This window comes from Egretta garzetta, unplaced genomic scaffold (assembly GCF_000687185.1).
Source record: "Egretta garzetta isolate BGI_Z169 unplaced genomic scaffold, ASM68718v1 scaffold172, whole genome shotgun sequence".
Classification (NCBI taxonomy): Eukaryota; Metazoa; Chordata; class Aves; order Pelecaniformes; family Ardeidae; genus Egretta; species Egretta garzetta.
The window spans coordinates 1,967,694-1,994,376 of record NW_009258951.1 but is presented as its reverse complement, the minus strand read 5'-3'; the positions used below and the strand labels follow the sequence as shown (position 1 = coordinate 1,994,376).

The 26,683-nt window shown below is 43.1% G+C and overlaps 3 protein-coding genes across 4 annotated transcripts in view; 2 read left to right on the top strand and 1 right to left on the bottom strand.

Moving 5' to 3' along the window:
- Positions 1–1,688, top strand: part of GPR87 (G protein-coupled receptor 87) — a 2,554-nt gene extending 866 nt beyond the window's left edge. Inside the window, exon 2 of the mRNA XM_009634411.2 lies at positions 652–1,688. Coding sequence (XP_009632706.1) covers positions 652–1,688 — 1,037 coding nt within the window. The remainder of the gene's footprint in view (positions 1–651) is intronic.
- The window catches only part of MED12L (mediator complex subunit 12L), a 143,844-nt gene that overhangs the window by 76,240 nt on the left and 40,921 nt on the right, over positions 1–26,683 (bottom strand). The window lies entirely within an intron of this gene.
- On the top strand, positions 13,259–25,518 carry LOC104122213 (P2Y purinoceptor 14). 2 transcript variants are annotated; one of them, XM_035889999.1, is made up of 3 exons: positions 13,259–13,320; positions 22,347–22,431; positions 23,962–25,518. In XM_035889999.1, exon 3 carries the CDS (start codon positions 23,980–23,982, stop codon positions 24,991–24,993), a length of 1,014 nt encoding a protein of 337 aa, XP_035745892.1. In that variant the 5' UTR covers positions 13,259–13,320; positions 22,347–22,431; positions 23,962–23,979; the 3' UTR covers positions 24,994–25,518. The 2 variants fall into 2 exon arrangements, with proteins under 2 accessions (XP_035745892.1, XP_009632606.1); XM_009634311.2 differs by lacking the exon at positions 13,259–13,320 and having other exon boundaries at positions 22,222–22,431.

The window sequence follows — 26,683 nt, the reverse complement described above, 5'->3', positions numbered from 1 at the left end:
CGGCAGCCAGTGCCAGCCAGAACCCCCCCAAAAACCGGTATAACCCCCATGTCTGTGGCGCACATCCCACCAGGCACTGCCCCGTGCCTGGAGACGGAGGATGCCACCGGCGCGGCAGCAAGACCAGGTGGCAGGGACCAGCCCCATGCAGGCTGCACAGCACCCAACCCGGGCCTCACCTAATGGGTCCTTCCAACAGCGCAAAATCAAAGCGTCCTCAGCAACATAAGGGCTGCGCCGCTGCCCATCGCCATGGAGCATTCACCCACCACGCTGGGCTTTCCGGTCTCCTCACCCACAGGGCGACAGCAAGGGCAGGCGGAGGGCTCCTGAGTGGTATAGGAACCTCAGGAATATACACGCACTCACATCCTGCATTTTTTTCCTGTCAAACTATTTGCAGAAGCACCTCTACACTTAAGCAGGAAGCACAGACGTTGTGCTCAGAAGCTAGCAAGCCACAGGCACGTTTATTTTGACACGTACTATACTTAGGAGCACTGTTTTAAACTCCCATTTTCCAGACTGGTTAATCCGAGCAGCCCCTGGAATTGCCCAGAGACAGGGCATTTTCTAGAGGACAGTTCTGAAAGAGCCGCTAAAACACTAGAAACATACTTTAAACTTGTTGGTTTTCCCTCATTCCCACAGATGATCGTCTGAGCCAAGACAACAGTACCTCACCCAACTCCACAGCAGGCTTACTCGGGAACTCCACACACAACGAATTCACCACCATCGTCTTGCCTGTGCTTTACCTCATCATTTTCCTGGCAAGCATCTTGCTGAATGGCCTAGCAGTGTGGATTTTTTTCCACATCAGAAATAAAACGAGTTTTATATTTTACCTCAAAAACATTGTGGTTGCAGACCTTCTCATGACACTGACGTTCCCATTCAAAATAATCCAAGACTCGCAGCTGGGACCGTGGCACTTCAACTCCTTCCTGTGCCGATACACCACGGTTCTGTTTTACGCAAACATGTACACCACGATTGTGTTCCTTGGACTCATCAGCATCGACCGCTACCTGAAAGTAGTGAAGCCTTTCGGAGACTCCAGGATGTACAGCATCACCTTCACCAAGATCTTATCTGCCTGCGTTTGGGTCGTAATGGCTTTCCTAGCTTTACCAAACCTGATTCTTACAAACGGCTACCCAACAAAGAAAAACATAGACGACTGCATAAAGCTGAAGTCCCCCTTTGGAGTCAAGTGGCACACGGCTGTCATCTACATCAACACCTGCATGTTTGTTGTGGTGCTGATAGTACTGATAGGATGTTATATTGCGATATCCAGGTACATTTATAAATCGAGCAAACAATTTATTAGCTCATCAAGCAGAAAGCGAAAGCATAACCAAAGTATAAGGGTTGTTGTGGCTGTATTTTTCACCTGCTTTCTGCCATATCATTTATGCAGAATACCCTTTACTTTTAGCCATCTAGATAAAATTTTAGACGACTCTGCACATAAAATCTTATATTATTGTAAGGAAATGACACTATTCCTATCTGCGTGTAATGTCTGTCTGGATCCAATAATTTACTTTTTCATGTGTAGATCATTCTCACGAAGGCTGTTCAGAAAATCAAATATGCGAACCAGGAGTGAGAGTATTAGATCACTTCAGAGCGTTAGAAGATCAGAAGTGCGCATATATCATGAATACACTGATGTCTGAAGTCACCCACACAGAGACTTTTGCTAATTTGTGAGAATATTTGTAAATCATGTAAATAAAACATACCTTTGAGTATCTGACCATGGAAGTTCATTAAGGAATGTGCAGACATGGACAGCTTTTCTGTTTCAGCATACCTAACATTCATTTTAAAGGTCAAAAGCTTAAATCCACAGAGATCAGGTTCACTTAGAGGGGGTTTGAGTGTTGTTTTGGTTGGTTGGGTGGGTTTTTTAAGGCCAAAAGAAGGATGCCTCAGTTCAGAAAGCAACCTGGTGCTCCAGGAGGCTCCAGCTGAGATGGACGAGCTTGAAGCAGGATGCAACAAGGCGAGTCAACAGGTCCCTGGGCTTCACATTTGCTGTACAGTCTTTGCTTCTGCCCATTTCTACCTGCCCAGGTGAAGAGCTCTGCCATAACAGGACAGCATGTTTCACTGCTGAGCTGCCTAACATGGGGGACACACGAGCATGCAGCCACGGGATCGGCCACAGTGTTACCCCCCCCAACAGCACATGCTCCTGCACAGGAGACCCTGGGTGAGCCGGCAGGCAGGCGGCTGCTGGGGCAGGGCAGCCACGGGGCTTACCTGCAGAAGGGCACTTCACTGCCAGCTGAAAGTGTCTCGGCTTTTCCTCTCAGGTGTTTGTGGTGCTGGCAGCACCATCTCATCCACAGATCAAACCTACCAGATTGCTACTTACCCCCTTTTCAATTATCAAACATAAAAAATTCAAACACAATCCTAGCTTAAGTCTCTTCTCAAAAAAAAAAAAAAAAAAGGAAAGAAAGTAAAAGCTGTTCTAATGGTCTTTTAGTTGCCATTTATCTCATTCTAAGTGAGGAAACAACAAAAAATTTCCTTGTATGTGACAAGACTCAACAGTCAACATGAAGCTGAAAATTCAGTTTCCTTGCACCTTCTACGCTTGCTTAACACAAGAGGAATAAGACTTAAAGCATTAGGAATTTTTTGTTCAAAATTACTTATAACTTTGGCTGCCTTCAACTCTTGGAAACAATAACTGTGTGCAATAAGCAGGTGAAATTCATTTTTGGAAAGCAGTTCAGGCAACACCTTCAGGGTATTATTTTACAGTGTGGTACTCACAACCATAGTAGAGGAAATATTAAAGAAGAGCATCCAAAATCAAGGCAAGAAGAAAGGAATAATAAAAGACCAACACAGCAGCTGCTGCACAGGAAAGTGTTGACTAACAACTACATTATTTAAAAGAAGAAACCAAGTCCTGGAGAGCACCCACCAGAGCTAAAATTGACTGGGACACCTCAAGTTGTTTCAATGAGATCCTTGGCAGGCTTTGCACCATGTAAGCAGTTGCCAGCCCTCCAGATTTGTTTATAACAAGGGCGAAGAAACAAAAACCAGTTGTAACAACCACTTGTGCAAACATTCCTGAGAGCTTTTGCAACCGCTTGTCCTGGTAGTGCAGGGCAGGCGGCCGAGCTGGCCGGGGCACCCATGCCAACAGGGAGACGAGAGCCACAACAGGGTCCAAGGCTGCTCCAAAAGCTCTTCCACCCCAGGACATGGTGAGGGGACCTCTCAGGGTAAGGCAGAGACAGAAGATCAAGTTCCTTCTCCTTTGATGGCTGCACTCTACATGGAGGCCATCTCCCACCGAATGGTGAGGGCATGTGCCCCAGGTGCCTCCCGCACTCCTGGGGGGCACAGAACGGCTCAGCGTGGGGCCCCAGCTGAGAAGGCAGGGACAGGGCAAGCGTAGGGTCCCCAGGGACGAGCTCCCCAGAGGCTGGGAGAAGGATTTGCAGAGTGGCAGGGAGGCAAGGAACCATCCCCCAGGATCGTGAATTCAGTCACCTTTAACCAGTGGAGGTCACCCTGAATTTACAGCATTTAAAAAACAGCCTGGGCACACAGTTCCCCCGCCGAGCAGAGCACAGCACGGGCAACCCCAGGCACACACGCAGCACTGCACAGTCCCGACACCTCCTCCCCTCGCTCTGCAACCTCCCCAGACATCCTCAGTGTGACTGGAGAACTCGGTTACAAGGATGTGTTTGTATTTAATCTTTGTAAACCGAACAACGTCTACGTGAATCATTTTGTCCTGTACTTCACGGGGGATTAAATCAGATTTGTTTAGAGTAAAAGCTGCTCGTACAAAAAATAAACAGCCAACTTAAAAAATGTAGATTGTAAGGAGCTGACGGGTGTTTTGAGCAATTAATTTTCACATCTATCTTACGCAATGTAGTGCAATTGAACAAACAGAAGATGGCAACAGTCCATCATCAAGTGCCTTATTCATATAAGGACTTGCCTTTTAACACAGGGAAAAATGGTTTGAGAAGAAAAATCCTGAAAATGCAGCATTCAAACAACAAGATAATATTGCATGAGAACACTTTTGATTAAGTTTTCTACTGAAACAAGGGTTGGTTTTTGGTTGTTTTTTTAAACAGTTTAGTTTTAGATTCTGTTTTATGCACAATGAAAAGTTGAAGTGTAAGTATTATAATATTTGGATTATATATTTGGATTAATGCAAGTAGTATAAAACTACTTACATTATTCAGGGGGAACTATTTCTGGAAAGGAAGACAGGATATTTTGGATATTTATCCTACTTTAAATAGAAATGTTTAAAATTGCTAAAATACCACAGAATAAACCCTGTCCAATCAGTTCTGTAGAAAACTATGTTCACACACAATTTCAAATACTAGTTCTGGGATCAAATTTGCCATTTTATACTCTTAGGGGTCTATGCACATACAAAACCATATTAAGAGAACCATTTCTGGGACTGAGTTGCATAGCTTAAATTCTCGTAAGCACCAAGTTAAATGGAACAGCATACTGGCTCGGTTTTGTGAAATGGTAATATTTAGGACTGCAAGATCAGTTTTGTACACACAGACTTTAATAACCAAAGACTCTCTTATTAGGTCTTATATGGTTAAAGCCAAGAGCGAGTGCTTCTGGTCTCCCTTTTATGACTCAAGTAATAGTAAATCACAGAGGGGTTAATGGCTTGTTAAATTGTGCTATGTAATTACCCCATTAAATTCATATACACACATCACCACCCCAGCCTCTGCTTTGCAGCCATTCCCCTTTTGTCACCTTTGCAACACCCACGCAGCTACAGGGACAAGCAGGTACACACAGCTTGTCTTTTCCACTAAGGGAGAATACTACACAAAATCTTCCAATAATAAGATCATTTATTTATGAGGCTGCAACTTCTTCCCACCCCACTTTGTGCCCTCCCCTCCATGTCCACATTACCCCGCCACAAGGCTAAGGCAGGTGGCTCATGCTACTGCACATTCCCTGATGTGTTCCATGGGCTCAGCAGGCAAGGTAGATAGGTATCATCATATTTTTACTTTCTTGTAGCCTTCTCCAGTATTAATCTTTTGAGCTGATTTTTTTCTGTGTACTATAAAACCTATCTTGATTTACCCAAAACCATTGTTTGTCTTGCAAGAAGGCATGCAGACCCATGGAGAGAGATGCTAGACTCTGCAGTCAAACTGTGAACGATTACATCCCTTACCAGATGGAACTACAGTCAAGCCCATTACTAGTAGATAGGCTATTTGCAGAATAACTGTGCTATAGATGAAGATGGCTCCTCTCATCTTCATTGACCACTATGGATGGTGGGTGGTGAACTTCCTACCCAGTTCCAGCAAAGCCCAAAGAGCTACTTCAGTGAAAACATCCCTGTTTGTCCCTAACCAGGGACACAAAGGACAGGTGAGGAGACTGCAGACCAGGTGTACAGGATTCAGGATTCTCCCCTCACACAAGCGTGAAACCTGCACACCAAGTGGTGAAGCTAAGTGACGGATGAAAACATGACCAGATGGCCACCACCTACATCTCTTCTAGCATGCTGCGTGCTCTCCTTACAGGATGCGCATGCACACATACTACACTTTCTCACTAGCCACTTGTTTTTTAACTAAAGGCTGCATTTACTCCTAGGAGAAGTAGTACTGCTGTTCCCTAGTAAGAATTTCATACAAAAAAATTTATTACCTAAAGCCACTGCACCCAGGGCAATGCCCTTCAAAGAATGGCCTAAAGATACACTTTTTTCCAGGGGACCAAAGAGATAAAGCAACCAGTAGTTTCTGGAAAGCATTGTCCCATGAGGGATCAGTGGAGCATCCATATAAAATCCCACACCAGGAATGGAAGCCATACGTTCCCAGCACACAGGCCAGCCGAGGACAAGTCTCTGCTCTGAAGCCTGACAACTTGGATGCAATACAACACTTCACTGTAAAATCACCCCCAAAATAAGTTTACTTTATCTTGACAGGATGTATCTGTGGTAATCCTTTATCACTGGTTTATACACGCACTTACATATACAGTTCTTTGAAGACACTGTTTGTGAAATCTTTTCCCAGGACTACAAATGAATTCTAAAATAATATCCTAGTCCCCAAATACCAGATAATTATATTTAATTTGTCTGGATCTGACATGGAATTTTGGTCCTTGAAAGTTATTCCTGAAAGAAAAAGATGCAAGGAAGTTCATAGGAAAAGTCTCAGGCCCTGATCTATCACTGTTATTTCAGAGAACCAGATCGACAGAAACATAGGTACATTTTGGTTGTGCAGTATGAGACTCACATTTTTTATAGGATGCTATATGTGAAAAATGGTTTTCCAGGTGGAGGCATGACAGCAGATCAGACCCAAGAATGCAAGGAGCACACAGTTCATGGAACATCTTTTTTTTTTTTTCATTTACGAAGCTTTGCATTACATTGTAATTGAGTAGTCCCGCCAGAAATCTCCATGCTATGGAGTTACTGTGGAAGAAATGTTATTCGAATGCGTATTTAGAGACAGCTCCGGACCGCTACTTGTGCAAGATTTTTGTCACTATGTATATTATGCCCTTTACTTTCGAGGTTTCTCTAGCAATAACCTTCACTGTGGCTTTCTACCAGTGCAGCTTCCTAGTCATCTTAAAAAAGGAAACTAGAACCCCAAGAGTTCTAAAAACATATCTTTGTATCGACACACACCAGAATTAAGCAATCGTTATTGCCTAACTACCGCAACCGTGACTGGACAATGAAATGTGCGTCAGCCCCATTCCTCAGCTCTCCCCACTGGACCCTGTGCCACCCTGCAAGGCAAAAATGTTTACATTGTGAGCGACACTGGTGACATCTAAATACTGCCAAAGACCTGATGACTTAAGTTTCAGACAGATCCTTGTAAGGCCTCTGAAGGCTACTCAATATTGATGCGTAGACATCTACCCGTCAGCAAAACAAAACTAGGCAGAAAGTATTTGCTGGCAGCTTTGACAGGGTAAAAAACAAAATCCAGAAGTCCTGCAATACTTCTGTAATTAGCATGCCTTCTAGTGGCATTATTCTGTAAAAATATTTATCTTTTTCATCCTGTTTTTTTAATTCACAGAGCTTGGCCACAAATATAATAACAATCTACGTGTTTTTACATTTAGTAGAGTTGGAAGCACTGACTACTCCGTTAGAAGGTTTTGATAATGGGGCACAGACCTATAAAGAAGGTGAGTAGTCAGAGATATTGCTTATATATGGCAGTGGTATGGTGGCGTAAGATACTTAATCTAGAAAAAAACGTCTGAATCTGTCAGCCACATTCCTGTTACCCCAGGCTTCAGAGCTGCCACACCAACTTGCACTCAAGTCATCAGACACATGAAGAACCAAATCACCACCACCAGCCCTTTCAGTCACCAGATATGCTCCGATATGCCATCAGTTTTCTCCCATCTCTGTCTATGAATCTATAGTCTCTGGTTCTGATACAGAACTCCATCATCAGGACCATAGAAAAGGTTTCCTTTCATAGGCACTGAGCTCAGACAAAAAGCTCAAATAATTTTAATAAAATGATGGCTAGACCAGCAGAAGTGAATTTTGGATATTGGGGGAAGACTTGGATGGCTAAAGGTAAAACACATTATCAGTTTGTTCTTAAGCCACCAAAAGTATATGATATACAGCAGGGGTCTTCTGGCAATCATGCTCACTGCTTGCTCTCTAACCCTTTCAAAATAGCAGCTGTATCTTTAGATCCTTAAAGATTAAGTTTGGTTGGCATTTTGGAAAAATATCCATGTTTGCGTAATAAAGTGACCCTTCAGTTTGCCCTGCTGTCTACTGTCATTCCAACAGGGTGAAACTGTACACAGAGCTGAGACGTCCCACTCGCCCTTTAAGCTCTTAATCCTCTGCCCCGGACAACTGCTTACTTCTCTCTGAAGCACACAAAAAAAATTATCTGTGCTGCAATGTTTAATCCATCACGAACAGCAGCTTACACTTGAAAACACTGCATTTCCCCTTCTTTTGGGACTTCGCATACTCATGGAGAGCTGCACACTTCAATCTTTTACTGGAGGCAGCATTGTGACTGATGTACTTAGTTCTAGTTTAACAATTCTAAGAAGTTTTAACCAAGAATGACATTTCATACTAAGAAGTAGAGCCATGCCATTAGGCAATCTTACAATGGCATAATTTCAAAATAAAAATATGAAAAAGTAATTCCCAAAGATGCTCACCCCGTGGATCCTGTTACCTTTCAGCATATTACCATTTCTAGAACAATTTCATACCAATGGCTATGAAGCTTGAACTCCCCAGCCCAACTTTTCAGAGAGAAACCACATAGCATCCACATATTTTAGCACTTCAACTGGTGTTCAGATGACTTTGCCTGTTTAGAATTTACTTCCTTTTCCAATATACATGGGCTACTCGTGATCTTCAAAGAGGAAGACCAGTGACACTTCACTTCTGGTCCCCCAGCAAGTGGTGTTCTGCTTCTTCTATTGCTCAAAAACTCTGTGGCAGCCAGAGCTCGCTGCAGCTTCTCTGCACGGGAGCAGCACCGGCGCCCACCGCCGGCACAGCCCTCCAGCCTGATCCACGGGAGAGAAACAGCTGCTCCAAGCACACCAGGTATGTCCGTTCCTATGATCAGCTACATGGAAAAGAGCATTCTCTTAACTTGGGCTTGTATCTGCATTGGGTATTGCTTTAAATTAAAATTCCACCCCCAGCTAGTGGTAACTACTTCCATTATAAGCCATTTTTAAGGTATACATATTAGCGCTAGCTTGTTCGCAGGGGCTTACATGTTTCATCTTGTGTCTTCCCCTTTCCTGTTGAAGAAGGTAACAAGCTTTGCAAAAAACATGTATGTAAACAAGATCCTGGATATACTGGGGCAATAAAACATCCTGGTTCCACACACAGCCTGGAGCTCTGGATGTCTATAAACCAGTGAGTGCTTTACAGTGAGAGCACCCCCAGAGTGGGCATCGCTCAATCTGCCTTCCTTTTTATTAGTTTCTTCCTAAGCAATGACTCCTGACCACCATAAAAACAGATTTCTGAGTTAATTAGTAGATTGGTTTGAGTGAGTTCAGCAATTTTATGTTTCTATCAGAATACAATCAAGTTTTAAATAACGAAGAGACTAGATTTTGGGCAAAGAAGAGTGCATGGTCATATTAAACACATGCGTCTGTTTTACGACTACATCTATATAAAACTACTCACACACATAGCCTTTTGATAAACTCCACTGCCAATAGTCTGTGCTAGAACTACACAGTGGAAACACTCTGTTCAAATTAAGTAACAAACTTGATAATACATAAAGTGTTGTTTAGTTTGTATTGTGTTTTGTGTACAATGATAGTCATCAGAAGCTTCAAACAATGAACAAAATGGAAAAATAATACTACAGATAAAGAGAAGTGAGAGGGAAAAAGGAGATGTCACTAACCAAACTGAACACAGGATGGTTATTTAAAGCCATTGGAACAGCTTTGAACATATAACATGAAAAGGTGCATTTTGAGGGTTCTTCACTCACTATTAAAGGCAAATGAGGTTTTTTTTATTTCCTTCTGGGCAATAAAGTTTGTGAGCTCCAGCATTAAACTGCAAGCCTAAGCAGCAGGGTCACACCGCCCATCCAAATATCTCACTCAACTCATTTTAAAATACTTTGGCTTCAACTACCCAGAAATATTTTGCAAAGCACAGAAAACAACCCTTGACTTTGCAAGAATGAAATGGCAGCTTTTGACTTCAACCTAAAGAAATTTCCCCTCTACAAAGAAAGAATGAATTTAAGATTCCATTCAAAGGCAGGCTCTGTTTAATAAATTTTCCGTACTCTCATTCTGGGGATGCAATTACATTACGTAAGTAGAGCTAAACAAAAGTTGTTCTAAAAACATCTCATGACGTTTCAGTGGGTATTGCTCTGAAAAGTCATGGGACTGGGAACAGCAACTGGGGATTAACAGGAAGCCTGCCCATGCAGAGAACAGGCGCACGATGTTCCTTAGAGCATCAGACTCTGGTCTTCACTATGTCAACTAAAAAGCCAATCAGCAAACCTGGATCCCCATTAACGCAACCGGTGGAGATAACTGCAGCATCAATCCACTTACATTGTTATTCTGAGTTACTCAGTAGAAATGATTTTACATAATATTCTACAGTAGTCATAAACATGGTCCTAGTATTGTTTTCTTCAGAGAAACAAAGTCAGTACAAAACTACAGTTTGTTAAACGTTCACTCACCCACCAAACAACCCAGAAGTGCTTACTTCCAGAACTCCATCACAGAAAGCTGAAAAATAAGGACAGGCAGCAATAATTTGCAATGCACATGTTGTTTGATGTATCCTAACTCTCAGCTGAGGAGTCACAGCCAGCCCTACTGTAAGACAGCTTTCTCTTAATGTTATCAGGGTTGACCAGAACAAGATGCTTCGTTTCCTGTTTCAAAGCATTCTCTGTTTTTTCTTGGGTGGGGGGGAGCGCAGCAGCAGGGGGAGGGATGGGAAAGGATATCCAGACAACTATGATCCAAACTAAGTGACATACCTACTTTACAACATCACAGCCCCACTTTTAGGCTGCACGAGAGCAACTCGTGACCTAAGACCCCAGGAGAGGAACCGAGTGTTAGAAAGCACTGAGAACGCCTTTTAAGCAAGCTGGTATTTTTCAAGTCAGACTCTCGATTCAAATCGAGCCTTTCAAATAGGGAATAGCAAACATGCAATCAAAACCCAAACATGCAATCAAAACTGCCTCATACTGGAGATCACCTCTTTGCTTCACCTCTTCCTGCCCTGGCATCAGTGTGTACTGTGGTCACACTCTGTCCACATGCTTTCAATTAAGAGCCAAAAGTATCCAAAACACACATTCTGTCCCACTGACAAATGTACCTCTCGTGACTGATGACAACATTCATAACTGGAGATGACAACTGCGTAAGACTTACTGCTTTAGTGCACGCAGAATTGGCAGTTCCCATTTACAGCCTCGCAGTCCCAGAGCCTGGTCTTGATATGACTGCAGGGATTTCACATGTAGCTACACTCCTACCTGCTGCAAAGCCAGAGACTTTAAATAGTCTACCACACATAAAAATCATGAGGTTTCTCCATGAAGAAACATCTTTCTCGGAAGAGTAAGACACACCCCCACAGCACTGGTCACTTCAATTCTGTGCAGAGTCGGAGGCTTGCAGGATCAGTTAATCAGCGTGTTAGGGCAGATGGCGAGGAAGATGACACTGCACTGCTGAGATGATTGCCACATGTGACATTTCCAGGAAACCTCTGGTTAGTAAAGAAAATTAAAGAGTAAACCTAATGGGCAAATCCCCTGATGGTGCAAGATATTTAACGCGCAACAACGCTGAGTGCCAACAGGTAATTTCATGGACTTTCCAATTAAGAACCTGCAGAGCCCAGAGTGTGGGTCTGTGGATTTTATGACTCTAAAAAAGGAATCTGTAAGCAAAGCATAGAGGAATTTTATTGTTCTTATTTATAATAAAAGGACAACAGAATCCCATGACTGAAATTTTCCATAGCTGTTTCCATCAAAAAGGAAGGACAATACACAACTATGTACAGAGCTCAAATACATCTGTTTCCTAATGGTCACCTGGTTATTACCTTGAGGAGTGCTTATTCACCAATGACATCCCAGAGAAAACCGAGATCTTCTCTCTTTCATACTCAGATGAAGACATAAGAGTGATGCATTTCTCCCTCTAACCAGAACAGTGAGACTGCACAGAAAACCAATCCCAGGACGGGACCACGTAGAGGAAAAGGGCAGCTCCTGCTCTGCAGAACCAGGGAGCTGACCTGCATCAGGACGGGACGTTCGGGTCTGAGCCTTGCCTTCCCCACGGCAGGAATACTGCAAAGTCAGCTCAAGCACTCCAGATCACTCGGCTGTGCTCACATCCACCTTAGTGAGCTAGGACAGGTCTACGTCATAGACTAAAAATAACAAATTACCAAGTCATTCAAGGATAGAGGCCTATGATCGGACTGTAAATCAGCTAACCAGCCCAAGAAGGAACATTATGCTTCAGAAAAACATAAAAGATAAATTGGTCTGAGCTGTAGAGAGCTAGATCTAGCTCAAGCTTTCTGTACCCAGGAACAGGGCACGGCTCTGCTTATCTACACCTCCTGGCATGAACTGAGCCTAGATGCAGTAAGCCTGAGAAGCTCCAATAGTGGTAATGCAGATGTGGCAGGAAGAGAATTCTGTTCTCACACATATACAAGTAATGTTAATGAGCCCTGGACATGCTGACGTGTAAGAGCCATCTCCAGAAAACCAAGCAATTCTTCTGACAGGAGTCCCACTTCCACATCACATCACTACCTTCAGGCCCAACATGGTGCCCAGCCACCTCTGCTGCCAATGGAAAGCACATAGGTAGTTTTGGGCCACTTCGGGGAAACGGGAAAATAAAAATTGGGGGTAGAAATAATGTACTACTAAACAACGGTGCTTTCTCCCCGCTTTGCCTATGACTGGGGAACCGCCACAGCGTAATGCCTTCGACCCCTTTGCAACAAGCCTGTTGTGATAGCAGACTTGCTGTCTCCCTTGGAAATCCTGATGTCTGCTTAGATCTGCTTTGTAACCACCTCCTCAGTTTCTTTTCAAGCAGAAACAGAGGGTAAAGGCCCTGCTTCTGTTACTGCAGCTCACAGGAGACTGAGGAAAGCAGCCTGTGTGCTGGTGCCTTTGGAAAACAGCCGGGCAGGCAGGTGTGGAGAAGAAAGTAGAAAAAAGCTACCTGCTCTGCATCGGTAATTAAAGCTGAAAGAAACCTGGGGAAGCTGGCAACCAGCCTGAGCTGTGCTCTGGACTTCACTGCCAGTTTGCTATGAGGCGCTCAGTCTTCAAACAAGAATCTTAGTTTTGTTGTGTAGCATTGTACTCTACCAGAGCCCAGTCCTTCAGTGACATATTAGCCCATAGGAAAGACTATTTCTGTCACACAAAGGTTGGCAGTTTGATCCAAATGGTTGGCTTGCAAGCTCAAGTCCTGATTTTCTGATGAATCAGCAAAAAAGGTTATTCAGTTCTTTGCTAAATATTCAATCACTTTAAACAATAGGAATGACTTTTGAATGTTTAAGCTATTTTCTCACTGCTTAAATTTTCCCTTTTGCTAGGTCTTTGAACGATAGCTTGCTTTAACAGAAAGTTTGGGGTGCTGCCCATAAAGTGAAAACTGCCCTTGGGAGGGAGAGAATTAATTGAGGTTGGTGGACAATTTTGCTTTGCCAAGAAGTTCCTCTTATCCTTTATTTTACGTTTCTTTTTCATACTCACTTGTCTTGGCAGACTGCACTTTTCTTCCTCTTCTGCAAGGATTTAATCTGGACACAAACGGAACATTGCTTATTTTAATTTTAGGCTTAGATGAGGAAGCGATTGGAAAAAGTTTGTTGTGGGTCACACTCTGAAAGCTGACCTTGGTCCCAAAAGGGATATTGGGGCTTCTGCTGCTGTTTCTGGATAGAGGAAAAACAACAACAACAAAAAAATCCAAAGAAAGGGGTTTTTTAGAATGAATTATAAACTGTCTCACAGGGACAGAGGTTTTTAAAGCACTTGTGATCAGCCAAATTCTTATCTGAACCATTCCTCTTGTCTTTGATTCAAAAAGATGGCAATAGGGTAGATGGAAAGAGATGAAAAGTTTGGCTGACTGGGTGCCTTCCGGGGAGCACCTGAAAAGCCTTGTGCAGCATCCTGCCTGATCCTCCCCCGGCTGCAGAAGGCCAGAGGAGAGTCAAACAGGGCAGGTTTGCCCTTGGACAAGCCTCCTCGCTCCTCAGCCCAGCCCAGAGCAGCCAGCTCCAGCAGGGCTTACAGGCAGCAGGCCTCATGGCTCGGAGCAGCCCAGAGATGCACTGACACGGGCATCCCTCAGCACCAGCTTTGGGCAGCACAGTCTCTCCAGGAGATGGTGGCACCCACACCCCAGCGGGAGCAGAGCAGGACGCCTGCCTGAGCACAGGCTGGGAATGGCGGCACTTCACCCACGGAGCTGTGTTCCTGTCACATGGCCGACAGCCTGAGCTACCTCCAAGGCTGCACAAAGCCCAGGTCTGCTGCCACGGGACCTCAGACCAGCTGTAAAGAAGGAATAGCTTGTGCTGCCACCAACTCACGTATCACGGCGTGAAACTGGGCTCCCAGCTCACAGGTGTGATTCCTCTCTAGCGGATTTCCACACTCGGAATGAGAACGAGAATGGAAATGGAATCTGTATTTTTCTGTAACATGCTTCAGTTAAAATGATACCCCATGATGAACTGGAGAAGGAACAGGCTTCTGCAGGGCCCCCTGCCCTGCCTGAAACCCTCACCATCACATTAAGCCTTGGTAAGGGAACATGTCCCAGCAACCGCATTTCAAGCGGAACAGGAGGCTGGTCTCCACCAAGCCTCCCCCAGGAGGCAGAGAAAAGGGCCCGAGTGTGGTATAGGCACAGGAGGATGCTGGACATGCACATGCGTGTGCACACACACACAGGGGAGCAGCTGGCATTGCGAACAAAGCAGGGCAGGTCACACAGGGCAGGTGTGCTGGAAGGGCTGCGCTGGTGAGATGGGTGCAGGGCAGGAGGAAAAAGAGTTAAAGGGACGTGCAGGTGCTGCTCTAAGCCTTCCCAGGACTACAGGTGATCGTCCCTCACAAGGAGGGTTAAAACTTGCAACCTCTGGCACTCACCACAACTTTCTAAGCCATAAGTTTAACCCTCTCTTCTCCTGAGGCATGTGAAGAGCTATGACTCTTTAGGACAGACAGATTTCCTTCAATTTGCTTGAAATTGAAGCCTGACGGTATGAGGTGTGACACACAAAGTCCACAGGACACGAATCCTAAAGCTACAGCCCACAGGGCAGATGTAGCGCAAGGGGGCGCACAGAAGCAGTGCCAGCAAAGCAGGCTGCTGTCGGCAGGGTCCCCACAGGAGCTGCCGCATCTCAAGGAGACCGTCCGAAGAGGAAGGAGCCCGGTGCCAGGCAGCTGAGAGGGGACCAGAGCATGCCCCTGCCTCTGACACCCAAGACAGTAACTGAAACCAAACTTTGACATCACAGCACCTGCCTACCAGACCCAAAGAGCTCGGATTCAGATTCTCAGAAAGGCTGAATGCTCACACTGCTGCAGAAACAGAATATAAGGCAGGTTAAAAACTGTCAATGAAACGAACATCCAAGCTCGTCACCCAAAAGCAATGAATAACTGACCACTATGGCTTTGATCTGGGAGTCTCAGACATAAGAGAGGGGCAAGAGTACTCACAATAATGTCTCTGAAGATACACCCTTATTTTACCTAGAAAGATTCAATGAACTTTGGGGGAAGGAAGGGACTACAGATTCAGGTTAACATGCGCTGGCTCTGAGTTAAGGATGCATACTCAGCAGCAATGCATTAGCAGAAGGTACGTTCATTTGTCCATGCCTCTGGGCCCCCTTCTCGTAAGGTGATAAACACTCACAGAAGGGAAGTCCCTGAGGAAATTGTGTCTTTAATGGAGGGTTTGGATTACACACTGCAAAGCAGAGCTCAAGTCATGTACTAACTGTTTATTAACACTAAAGTACACAACTTACATATCACTTTTTTGAAAATAAACATATAAACCTCACTTTCCCTCCCGAAACCACAGATCTCTCTCAGAATATACTGCTTTCTCAGATTCATAGAGAAGATACTAGCTTTTCCATTACCATACGTTTCCACTAATTTTGTGCTTGATTTTAAAGCCTCCCAGGAAACAGATGGGAAGAACAGGAAGGGAGAAAGACAGACAGGCGATTAAGGTGAAAAGAAATGAAAAGAAAAAAAATAAGAAAAAGAAAAAAGCCATACACCAAAGATTCATGACTTATCCCAAGTGATAAGTTTCAGCCTTTCAGCACACCCTGAAAAACCACAATGTAACCCCATGCACTCCAGTTCAGAACACTCCCATTAACAAAAACAGAAGCTATCAGCGTAGTAAGCTTTACAGAAAAGGTCACAGCTAGGCCTGGGAACAGTTTAAGAAAAGAAAACACCAGCCCTAACTTAAGATCACTTACTGCTTTGCCAACTGCACAAATGTGTCTTTCTTGAAACCAGTTCAACGTTGATCTTCATAGAAGTACGCGTAAGTACACGAAAATAGCACTGACCATCTGCAGCACTCGAGATCTCGACCACAGTTGGCAAAGCAGTAAGGCACGACTCACCAGCTCTTCAACTTTCTGCTTGCGGAGATACAGCACACTCTGAACCACTATCACTACTGAAGCAGATAATGAAGATAATATCATTAAAGAACTAAAGCCTACCCAGCTGTGAAGGAGCGGCCAATGGGTAAAGCAGAGCAGAGGACTGCACTCCTGCCAGTAAGTAACAGAACCTGCCGCAGCTTACACAGTTTTTATGGTGTTTTATATTACAAGGCAGTTGTAAAGGGCTTATTCTGCAAATCTGTTTCACAGCTGAAGATGAGCCACACATACAGTTTTATGCTTCTTTCCATGTGAAAGACTCTGCCTTTTCATTACGTGTTTCTGTGCGCTACCAACGCTTTTAAAAATTCTCTTTTAATTTTTAAATAACTACCAGTATAGTTGGTTTTTTTAATTGACAAGTAAGGTGAACAGGAAATCATCCACACGTTAGCAAACCACAAATTAATTAGAACACAAATGAGTGGTCATAACTGCAAATACAGAAAACCAAGTCAGACAAACTCTCAAGCCTATTAGTCTGAGACATGGAACAGCCTCAAGCTACACCACCAAAGACTGCTGATCTACAGGTAAGGATTGCTCTGTATTGTGTATCTTAGCAAAAGATATTTTTCTTAAGCAACTACTTTTCTTTTAATTTATGACTGAGGAAACATAACTATATAAAACTCCGTTTAAAACATCAGAAAATATAATTAAAAATCAAATATTTAAATTAAAATGTTACTATTAAAATAGCATATTAAAGGTAACAATATTTATTTGAACAACATTTTACTTCTTTTAAATACCAAGTTTTGGGAAAATAAAAAGACTAATCATTAAAATGTTTTATTGAAATACTCACACTAGGATAATTCCAAATTTGGTAGGACAGTTGCTTCTAAAGGCTGGTCTGATTAATCCTCTAATATCAAATCATAAACTGATCATTCCTAATACCCTGGTCCTAGCTTTTCCTCTTAACATCCACTACTCCCTAATTCAGATATTATAACTGATGTGGAAGCAAGGTGCTCGGGGGGGGGGGGGGGGGGTTGAGGCTTACTTTAAAAACCTAGAATATTTGGGTTAGATCTGAAAATTATTTACATGCAAACAGCTCAAAGCGTTGCCCAGTTTCAGTGTGAATATCAGGGTTTACACAGATACTTCTCTAATCTTTTAATGCTAAAAGGTTGTGGGTTTAGAATAACTTAGACCCTTGTTTAAAAATCAGAAAAAAAATAGAATGCAAAATGTAACTTCTCAGGAAAATTAGGCTGTTAAATTTCAGATTTCAGAAGTAGCCTAAGGACTCCTGGACAATAAGAAGAAATTAAACAATTACCCGTGGGTTTTGCAAGACAGAAATAAAATTCTACCTTGAGATGTCCTCACACTGTAACCAAACAAGCTTACCCTGTCCTTCAAAGAGCCTGCTATTTTAACAAGAAATAAACAATCTTATCTACAGCAGCTCTTTGTACCTGTTGGCTCTCCTTACTCACTTTGTCCTTCAGAACACCAGAAATGAATCATGCACGCCAAGAAAACATCGCGTATGATCTAATTGCCTGCAATAACTTTGGTCAGGAAAATCTGTTATAAAATGCTGCCAATGCTAAACGCCGTCTGCGCTAACTGGTGCCATTTTACGGGGCACCCTTTCTCCTGCCAAGACAACAGCAGTCAGTCTTATTACTTAGGCTTTGTTTGCGACCTCAGCAGAAGCGACGTGTGGGCGGGCTGTTGGTGCAGCCGGGGCACCCTGCGGCCAAGCAGAGGCGAGTGCAGCTGGAAGGTGTGGGGCTGAGGGGGTCTGCACCTCCCCATGCCCCCTCACTCACCTAATTCACCCACGCCCCTGCCGCCTGCCAGGGCAGTGCAATATGCTACACTGCTTTGATATAACCTAGGGATAAGAATGTTTACTTTCCTCATCACTAGATTACCTGAAAATGTCAGCTTGCAACATTTTTTTCTTTTTTTAAAGGGTGAGCAGGTGGAGAGGAGAGGAAGGAAGGAAGGAGGGGAGCAAAGAGAACAAAAGCTCAGTACTCACATCTGCACCAGTTTTAGAAACAAATGCTTTGTATCCAACTGGAAATGAGAATTCATTCGCAATCGTAAAGAAGTCAAGACTTCCCACGGCAACACTGCATACTTCTGAAAGTTGGTAGTGGGACTCCTCTCAGGTCAACCATTGGCAGGAAATGTTTGTAATGCACTGAACTTACAAGTTTGAGAATTGTTTTTGCAAATATAAGGAATGAGAAACACAGATACAATCATTAATTCATAAGGATTTATGAATATTGGCTGCGTAATACAAAGAACTTCAAATCTTCACCAACGAAGAGATGTCAGAAAAGATGTCACGGCTTTATTCCATGGTTTTTGTTAAAATAAGGTTTTAAAGGTTAGATGCTATAGCCAATTTCTTCCAAACTGAGCTGAAGGGAGCAGCTGACTTGCTAAGAGATGAGGAAGAAAAGACAATCCAGGCTAGGACCTGCTGCTGCCCAGTGCAAAGCAAAGGGCCACCGATGGATGCAATGGCTGTCAGGGTGCTGCCACCTGCTAGGAGACACGGGGTCCCTGCTTACCAGGTCATTCAAAGGACTGTAGTCTCTGCACAGGCATTAACTATGCTAAGTAGGGACACTGGCAGAAGGGGCAACTGTGTAGAGCTTGTGGATGAGATGTACATGGGAGGAAAAAGACGGTACACAAGGCCAACAGTTCACAAGGCCCAACAGCACCATCAGGACTGGCACGCGATCTTAAGAAAGCCCCAAAGGATGACATTCTGACTTGGAAGAGGTCCGAGTCCAGTTTTTTGTTTGATTCATCCCACGTGCGGAAAGTCAGGAGTTTGTAAACAAAACATCACAGCACGAAAAAAAATACTTCCCCTCCATCACTAGTTGCTACTGCCTCACTAGAACATCCTGAATTTTGCCTTTTTGGATCAAAATGAGAAGTACTGTTAAAATGCAGAGTTGTTTACAATTCTGTTCTTCCCCTTTACTAACTGCAGCTGCAGACAGGACATACCCGCAGTGTCACCAAGGCTTGCCTGGGTTGGCAAGAGCCACTGCTACTCATGAGGACGCAGCAGCAGTGACCTTCGCAGGACACACAGCCTTTCTCAGCCACTTTCACAGGGGATGCTACTCTCACCGCACCCCAATGAGCAGCATGAGTAGAAACAAGTCTCATGCAGTCCTGTCTTCTCACACCAGACACGAGTGGTCCTGAAAGCAAGAGCTGGAAGGCACAGCAGCAAGGAACCGGCACCCTCTAGAAGCGACTGCCCCGCTTACCGATCCCCCTTTCCTCTGAGCCGTGCCAGGGGGAGTGTGCACTGAGCACTACCACGTACAGTGCTATCTCTGTTACTCACTTACTACTTCCTGCAACAGGAATGCTATTTTATTTTTTCTGTCATCCTAATTTGACTATTCATCCCATTTTCCTCCACTACATTCTATGACAAACAACTACCACCCAATACGCCATTTTGAAGGGCTGAAATAGTACGTAGTATATTTTGCATACTTTTATTCTCTTAAGTATTAAAATCCAGACATTGCCTTATGACAAATGTTATAATAAGAACAGAAAAATAACGAAATCTTAGTCTCTTGGCAAACTTGCAAGTAGTCAAATGTACCAACATATCTCTGTAGTCACTGCAAAAAATGCCTTCCAAAGGAGCCCAGCAATTACAACCACGGACCCTGAACGTCTCCACCCTGGTACCTACCCCACCGGCTGCCAGGTCAGGCACCTTTGTGGAGATGCGGAAAGGGAACAGACCAGCCCTGAGCACGCACTGGCTGAGAAATGCCCAGGCGACCAGAGGAGACGGGTTTCCCTTGGGCAGCCCTCACCTGCCCCTGCCAGCTCTGACCCCCCAGAACACCCAGCTGAGCCCCTTCAGACAGCAACCCGGAGAACGGAGAGACAGGATCCCACCACCTGCAAATCACAGCTAGCAGGCCCTGCTTTTATTTCACTCCACTGGTCCAGCTCCTAACGACCAAGTGAGCATGTGTGCACCCTTTTAAGCCCCCCAAGGAGACCCTCAGCAGCCCACCCTAATGGTTTCCAGTCAGTGGCCGCCCACCCACTCTGCTCAGAGCAGGAGCTCCGGAGAGCAGGGCAGGCAGCTCGCACTGCAGGGGCCAGGGACACACATCCAAACTGGGGGCTGCTTTCCGACTGGATTACACCACCGTGGCTGGGACTGCAAGTTCAGACCACTACCAATATTCCTACCACATTAGAAAGAAAATCTTAAAAAAAGATTCTTCTTTCAGCACAACTCAGCACAATTCGCAGCTGCTGCGGTTTGTGTATTGTGCTCCCCTCTTTCTCTAGATTTCTCATAACATCAGATAACATTTGATCTTCTTACCTGATAAACTCCATTTTGCAGTTCAAACGAGACTTCTGGGGACAGTCACAGTCAACAATTCCACACCCAGTAATTGCATTGCATATTTATTTATCAAGCACCTGCATTAATTTCCATAAATAGCTAAAATGTGAACTCAGTGCGACAGAACTTTCATTATTATTCAGGGTAAAAAAAAAAAAATTTGTAAATATTATTCTTCTTTTCAGTAAAGCAGCCATGAACTTTGAAATTTGATAGCCAAGTTACAGAATTCAAGAAAAAGTGCCTTAATGATATTGGAGGGATTACAAATGATAGCGTAGGAGTTTGAGTACAGAAGTAACTAAGCATTTTTAACGGTTTATGCAACTTCACTTTTGTGTATTTTGCCAAGACAATGTAATTTACAAACTGAGAATGTTCAAAATTTTTATATATTTTACCAAATCAATCTTGTTAACATGGTGAATCAATTTTGCTGGTTTTACACTAGTTGATATTATTTACATAGAATAAATATACTTTATGCTGGACCAAGCACTGGAATATGAAATGCTGCTCAAGTATGAAAGACTATTCTCACATACAATCACAAATTGCTGGGTGCTAATACAAACCCTCCAATATATGCCAGCAAATAGAAGCAGTTACGCAGCAGCAAAAAAACCCAAACAAACACACAAACGAAAAAAACCAGCAATGTTTTAAGAATTGGGAAAAAGGAAAAAGAAAAGAGAATCCTTAAGCTTAGTCATCACCTCAGGTAGCATTTGGACAAAAAGGTCCTAAATTGACCCACCAATTAATAACAAATGAGGAGTATTCACAGTTTCCAGATTAACCCCAATGTGGAACAAGGGATGAATATCTATGCTTATTTCAAGCCGTGTATCACTTGGCAGAGCCACCACAAGTTCTCATGAGAGAAGAGGACATTCTCATTACGAAGGTTAAAGGGCAGCTTGAACAAGAATGCAACCAGAACAAGCATGAAAGGGCAGCTCCTCTATGAAGTCAGAGCATGCCTTCTGCCACCTACATGCAACCCATCTCTGCAACCCACAAATCAGCAGAGGAGTGCAGCCATCGCGGTGGCTGTGGTTATGAGGATCCAGAAGCACCAAGCAGCTGCATGAAGGCCACTCTGCTAGGCTGATTCTTTACCAGAGCACAGGAGTTAGACCTCATGGTACCCCATCTCCTTCGCTCCTACAGGATCCACACTGGGACCCACGACTGATGGATGGGACAGGCTGGTGACAGTGTTCGCTAGCAGTGCTGAATTATTCAGAGCAGTAGGGACAAGGCCTTTCAGAAGGAGCTGAGTGTGTGACTAGGTAACAAAAAGAGCAGATAAAATTGATCACGAACGCAAGTGACGTAAAGCACGGCAGAGGGGACACAAAAGCTTCTAGCCTTACTCATGCAGTGATGGGCTGTAGGTTGAACATGACTGTTCTATGACTCTGTCTCTAACCAATTTTGAAGTCCCGCTGAAAGGTCTGAAGACTTGTCTGCAGTACTGAGGATTAGACTGTCTAAATAGGCGTTGCACTGTGGGAACCCCTCAGCACCGCAGAATTACACTGTCCTATGTTATAATACACAACAACTGTATTTTCCTGTCTCTCACCATAGGTCTCCCAGCAAGAGAAGAGGCCCTGAGAATGGAAGGCGCTCTAGACCCTTGACAAAAAGCACCACAACAGTCAAATCGAGAAAGGTAAGGACAAGCCATCGATACTGAAAGATTTACAGAGTCTAGCTTGGATTTTGGCAGTGGGAAGAGAAGTTTTCAAATACAGCTTGTTACCATCTTAAATAAAAATGCCAATCATTATTGATGCTTTCCAGCTGTCTTAGCAGATAGTTGAAAGATACAAAAGGAAAAGTGGAGATCATTCTAGCTTTAGCAATATCACCCCAAACCTTACCTGTTATCACCTCCAAATCCTAACACACCTACTCACATGGCAGTTGTATTATAACACCTGCTCTTGTCACCATCTTTTTCCTTTAAAAACCCAACCAAACAAAACCAAATGCCTCGATGACTAGAGCTTAAACATAAAGATAGGCAGGTCTTCTTACAGTAGAACTACCAGGAAGAGATTAACTGCAGGCTTTGCATGTGAACACGGGTAACACCTCCTCCATTGCTCCACTTATGCATGCAAGTTACAGAGCAGCACCTAAGCTGGTCAGCCTTTCCAGTGTCTGCAGAAGAGATACAGAAAACAATATAACAAAGGAAACAATTTTACCTATTTAAAAGAAAATTTCCATTTCTAGTTATTGCAAGATTGCATTCCAGTTCCAATTTGCTACACAGAGGCATCAGCTACTGACCCTGAACTGTGGCAATAAGGAAATCCTTATTTTCTAAAAGACAGGGTGGGGTTTTTTTCCCAGATCCATGGCATGTGTTTTCCAGTTGCCTAGGTTTTCATTTGACAAATACAGCAGTATTGTATCTATATCTGTTCTGCTCTCCCTACAGAGGATAATCCACCCCCGTAAACATTCTGTCAAAGAAAAGCAGACAGCAGATATGATTTCTTCTTGGAGATGCTCTAAAATTTCAATCTGAAAGACTTGAGAGGACAGCTCTAGCTTCTACGTTATGCTAACACACAGACAACGCTCCTGTATCTCATGCTACTAAAAGTAAACGATTAAAGCAAACTGTGCTAGCTGCACATAAGGTTTTCTTTCAAGTGAGCATTAGAAAATATTGGCATACACTAGATACTTCCATGCCTGACTAACAGAAGAGTGGGGTTTATGCCTGTATACAAAACAGAACACTTCTACTGTATTGATATGAATATTCATATCCCTCACGTGCTTCCTGGTAAACCAGGGCTAAAAATATATACTGGTCCTTAATGGTTAATGAGATGCATTTAGAGTCACAAAATCACTGTGGCTCGTCCCCCTCCTAATTACAAGCACGTAGGCTTATACCTGCAAAAAAGGGGCAGCACAGGGCTTGAAGACAACAGATTAAAGTCAAACAGAAAAGCAAATGGATTCTCTGTTCAAAACAGCAGTATGCCCTTGAACATCATAAAAAAAGTGAGATGGCACCACTTGGAAAATACTTACTATGCATCCCCACTGGAAATGACCATGTGGTGATTTCTGAGAAGCCTGCCGAGTTTATTTCGAAGTAAGAGTAGAAATCTTATATTAATTAATTGAAAGCATAGCATTGTTTTATCTTACTGAGATTATCTCTCTCTGCTTCTAGGAAAAAAGATATTGTAAGATGTTCAACTCCAGCACCAGCTCCTTGGGAAACAACTGCAGTCACAGCACAGTAATAACTAGGACAGTCATTCCCCTGGTCTACTGCTTAATTTTCATAGTGGGACTCTTGCTCAATGGTGTGGCAGCATGGATCTTTCTATATGTTTCTAGCAAAAAGAGTTTTATCATCTATCTCAAAAACATCGTTGTTGCTGATCTCCTAATGTGCTTGACGTTTCCTTTCAAAATTCTTGCCGATTCAGAAATTGCACCTCCACAGCTCAACACGTTTGTGTGTAGATACTCTGCTGTTGTTTTTTATACAAACATGTACATTGGGATAACATTTTTTGGCCTCATAAGTTTTGACAGATACTACAAAATTGTAAAGCCTTTGTTCACCTCCTTTGTTCACACTGTTAACTACAGTAAGGTGGTCTCTATAATCATATGGTTATTGTTAATAATTATATCATTTCCAAATATGATTTTAACTAATGAAATCACTGGAGACAATTATTCCAGAAAATGTATAGGTCTTAAAAGTGAGCTTGGCAGACAGTGGCACAAGGCATCAAGTTATATTTGCACGGGGATATTCTGGGTTGTTTTTCTTCTGCTAATCATTTTTTACACTTCTATTTCAAAAAAAATATATAGCTCTTATAAAAAATTCAGAAAGAACTCAGATGTGACCAAAAGAAAAACCAGCCGTAATATATTCAGTATCATATTTGTATTTGTCATTTGCTTTGTACCTTATCACCTCTGCAGAATACCATACACTGTAAGTCAAACCAGCTCACAATTCAACTGCCAGTCAAAAAAAACGCTGTTCTATGCAAAGGAGTTTACTCTTGTACTGTCTGCTGCAAACGTATGCCTTGATCCCGTTATTTATTTTTTCCTCTGCCTACCCTTTAAAGAAAAGCTGTATCAAAAACTGCAGCTCAAGCTGAAAACTTCAAGTGAGATTGAAATTTCTAAATCCAGAAGATCAAATACACTTCGGGAAAGTATAAACATAGTGTAGGTTCAGGTCTGTAAAATAATGTGCTTTTCAGAAAGTTTTTCAAGAATTAAGTCTCAAAGAAACTGAACAGATGACAACCAGCAATAAAACAGAAAAAAGATTTCAGCATAAAATACCAAGTGGTGTTTCTCTGCATAAAAACATTATTGCGTGTTGCCAATATATTGATGATGTGCTATTTCAACTGATGCTGTGATTGCATTATGGTGTGATACAACCTATCTGGATCTCAAAAAAAGACAGAGGAATAACTGGAACAACACGTTCTGGAGCTCCAAGCCATGGTTCTCTGAACGGATTATCCAACAGACTCAATAGTCAAACTCATTTGCTGTTGTTTCTCACGAAGCCAGGCACGACACACGTGACTCAACAACCCAGCCTGAAGTGCCTGGAAACAAATGATGGCCTCACCTCGGCTGGAGCAGACCCCTCAGAAGCAACACGATGAAGTTCAGCACAAGTCTCTCTGACTTGGCCTCCACCAGCCCATGAAAGAAGACTGAGATCCTGAGGGGAAGCTCTCTTGTGTATTTACCAGCTCACAAACCAAAGCGTTGAAGGCGATATGCAGCTTAAGGAAGGACTCTATTCCAACAACGGGGGGGGGGGGCAGCAGAAGATTTAAAGAAAAAAAAAAAAAATAGATCAAATCCTCAAAGATTTGCACAGAGCCTGAAAAACCGTCAGTAAAATTTATGTATTTTTATATGTGTATATATATATATATATGATTTCTTAAAGGGAACGTTCTATAAAATTAAAAATTAAGCATGATTATTTGTCACTCTTAGCCACCAAATGTCAAAGTACCTCTGTAAAATGTGATGTTCAATGTAAGCAAGTGTTTAAAGAGGATCCCTCTATAAACTAAATAGCGCAGTTACACTGTACCACATTCCTCAGGACTTTTCTGAAATAACATGGTGCAGACCAAAAGCATACATACCAAACTGACTGAGATTTTAGTAATTGCCTTTCTGTTGTTGCAGAAGGAGATAAGAACACTCAAGGAGCCATACATGTCTAGAAACTCTGGGGTATATTTAAATCCAGAAAGAATGATTTGTTGGTTTTCCTATGATTTTGGCACGATGATAAAGCATTTCTCTCTGTACAAAGGTAATAGCCAAGAGCCACCAACCTTCTATATATAAATATAGTATCTTTTTAAACTGTATTTTTCAGTGCAGCGCTTTTTTTTGATTGATTGATTTTATCACTGTACAGGAAAAACACACCAGTGCATAAAGTACCCACAAAAGCTTTCAGGCAACAGCTCTGGAAGCTGAATGCTTTCATTTTACTTAACAAAGAAGATACAGGAACAGAAATAACATGTGCTTCACCTTTCTGCCACTGTGTTTCTTTTTAGTCCTAACAGAGAATCTCTCAGGGTGAAAGATTTTTAAATACATGGTCTTTGAACCTTCTCCAAGGCTGCGGGTAATTTCTCTTGCTCTGAGACCACCAATCTACAGTAACAGTATTCTACCATCACATAGGATTATATTTAAACTGAAGGACTAGCCAGCTCTTTAAACTGCCTGCTGAGTTTAAACACACCTTTGTGGAGCGTATTTACCTCCATTTATTTCCCCCTTGCCCCAAGAGCGGTCCCACCCCAGTCCCACAAAGCAGCCAGCACCCAACCACCTGGGGGAGCCTGAATGTTCATCTGAAAGCAGGG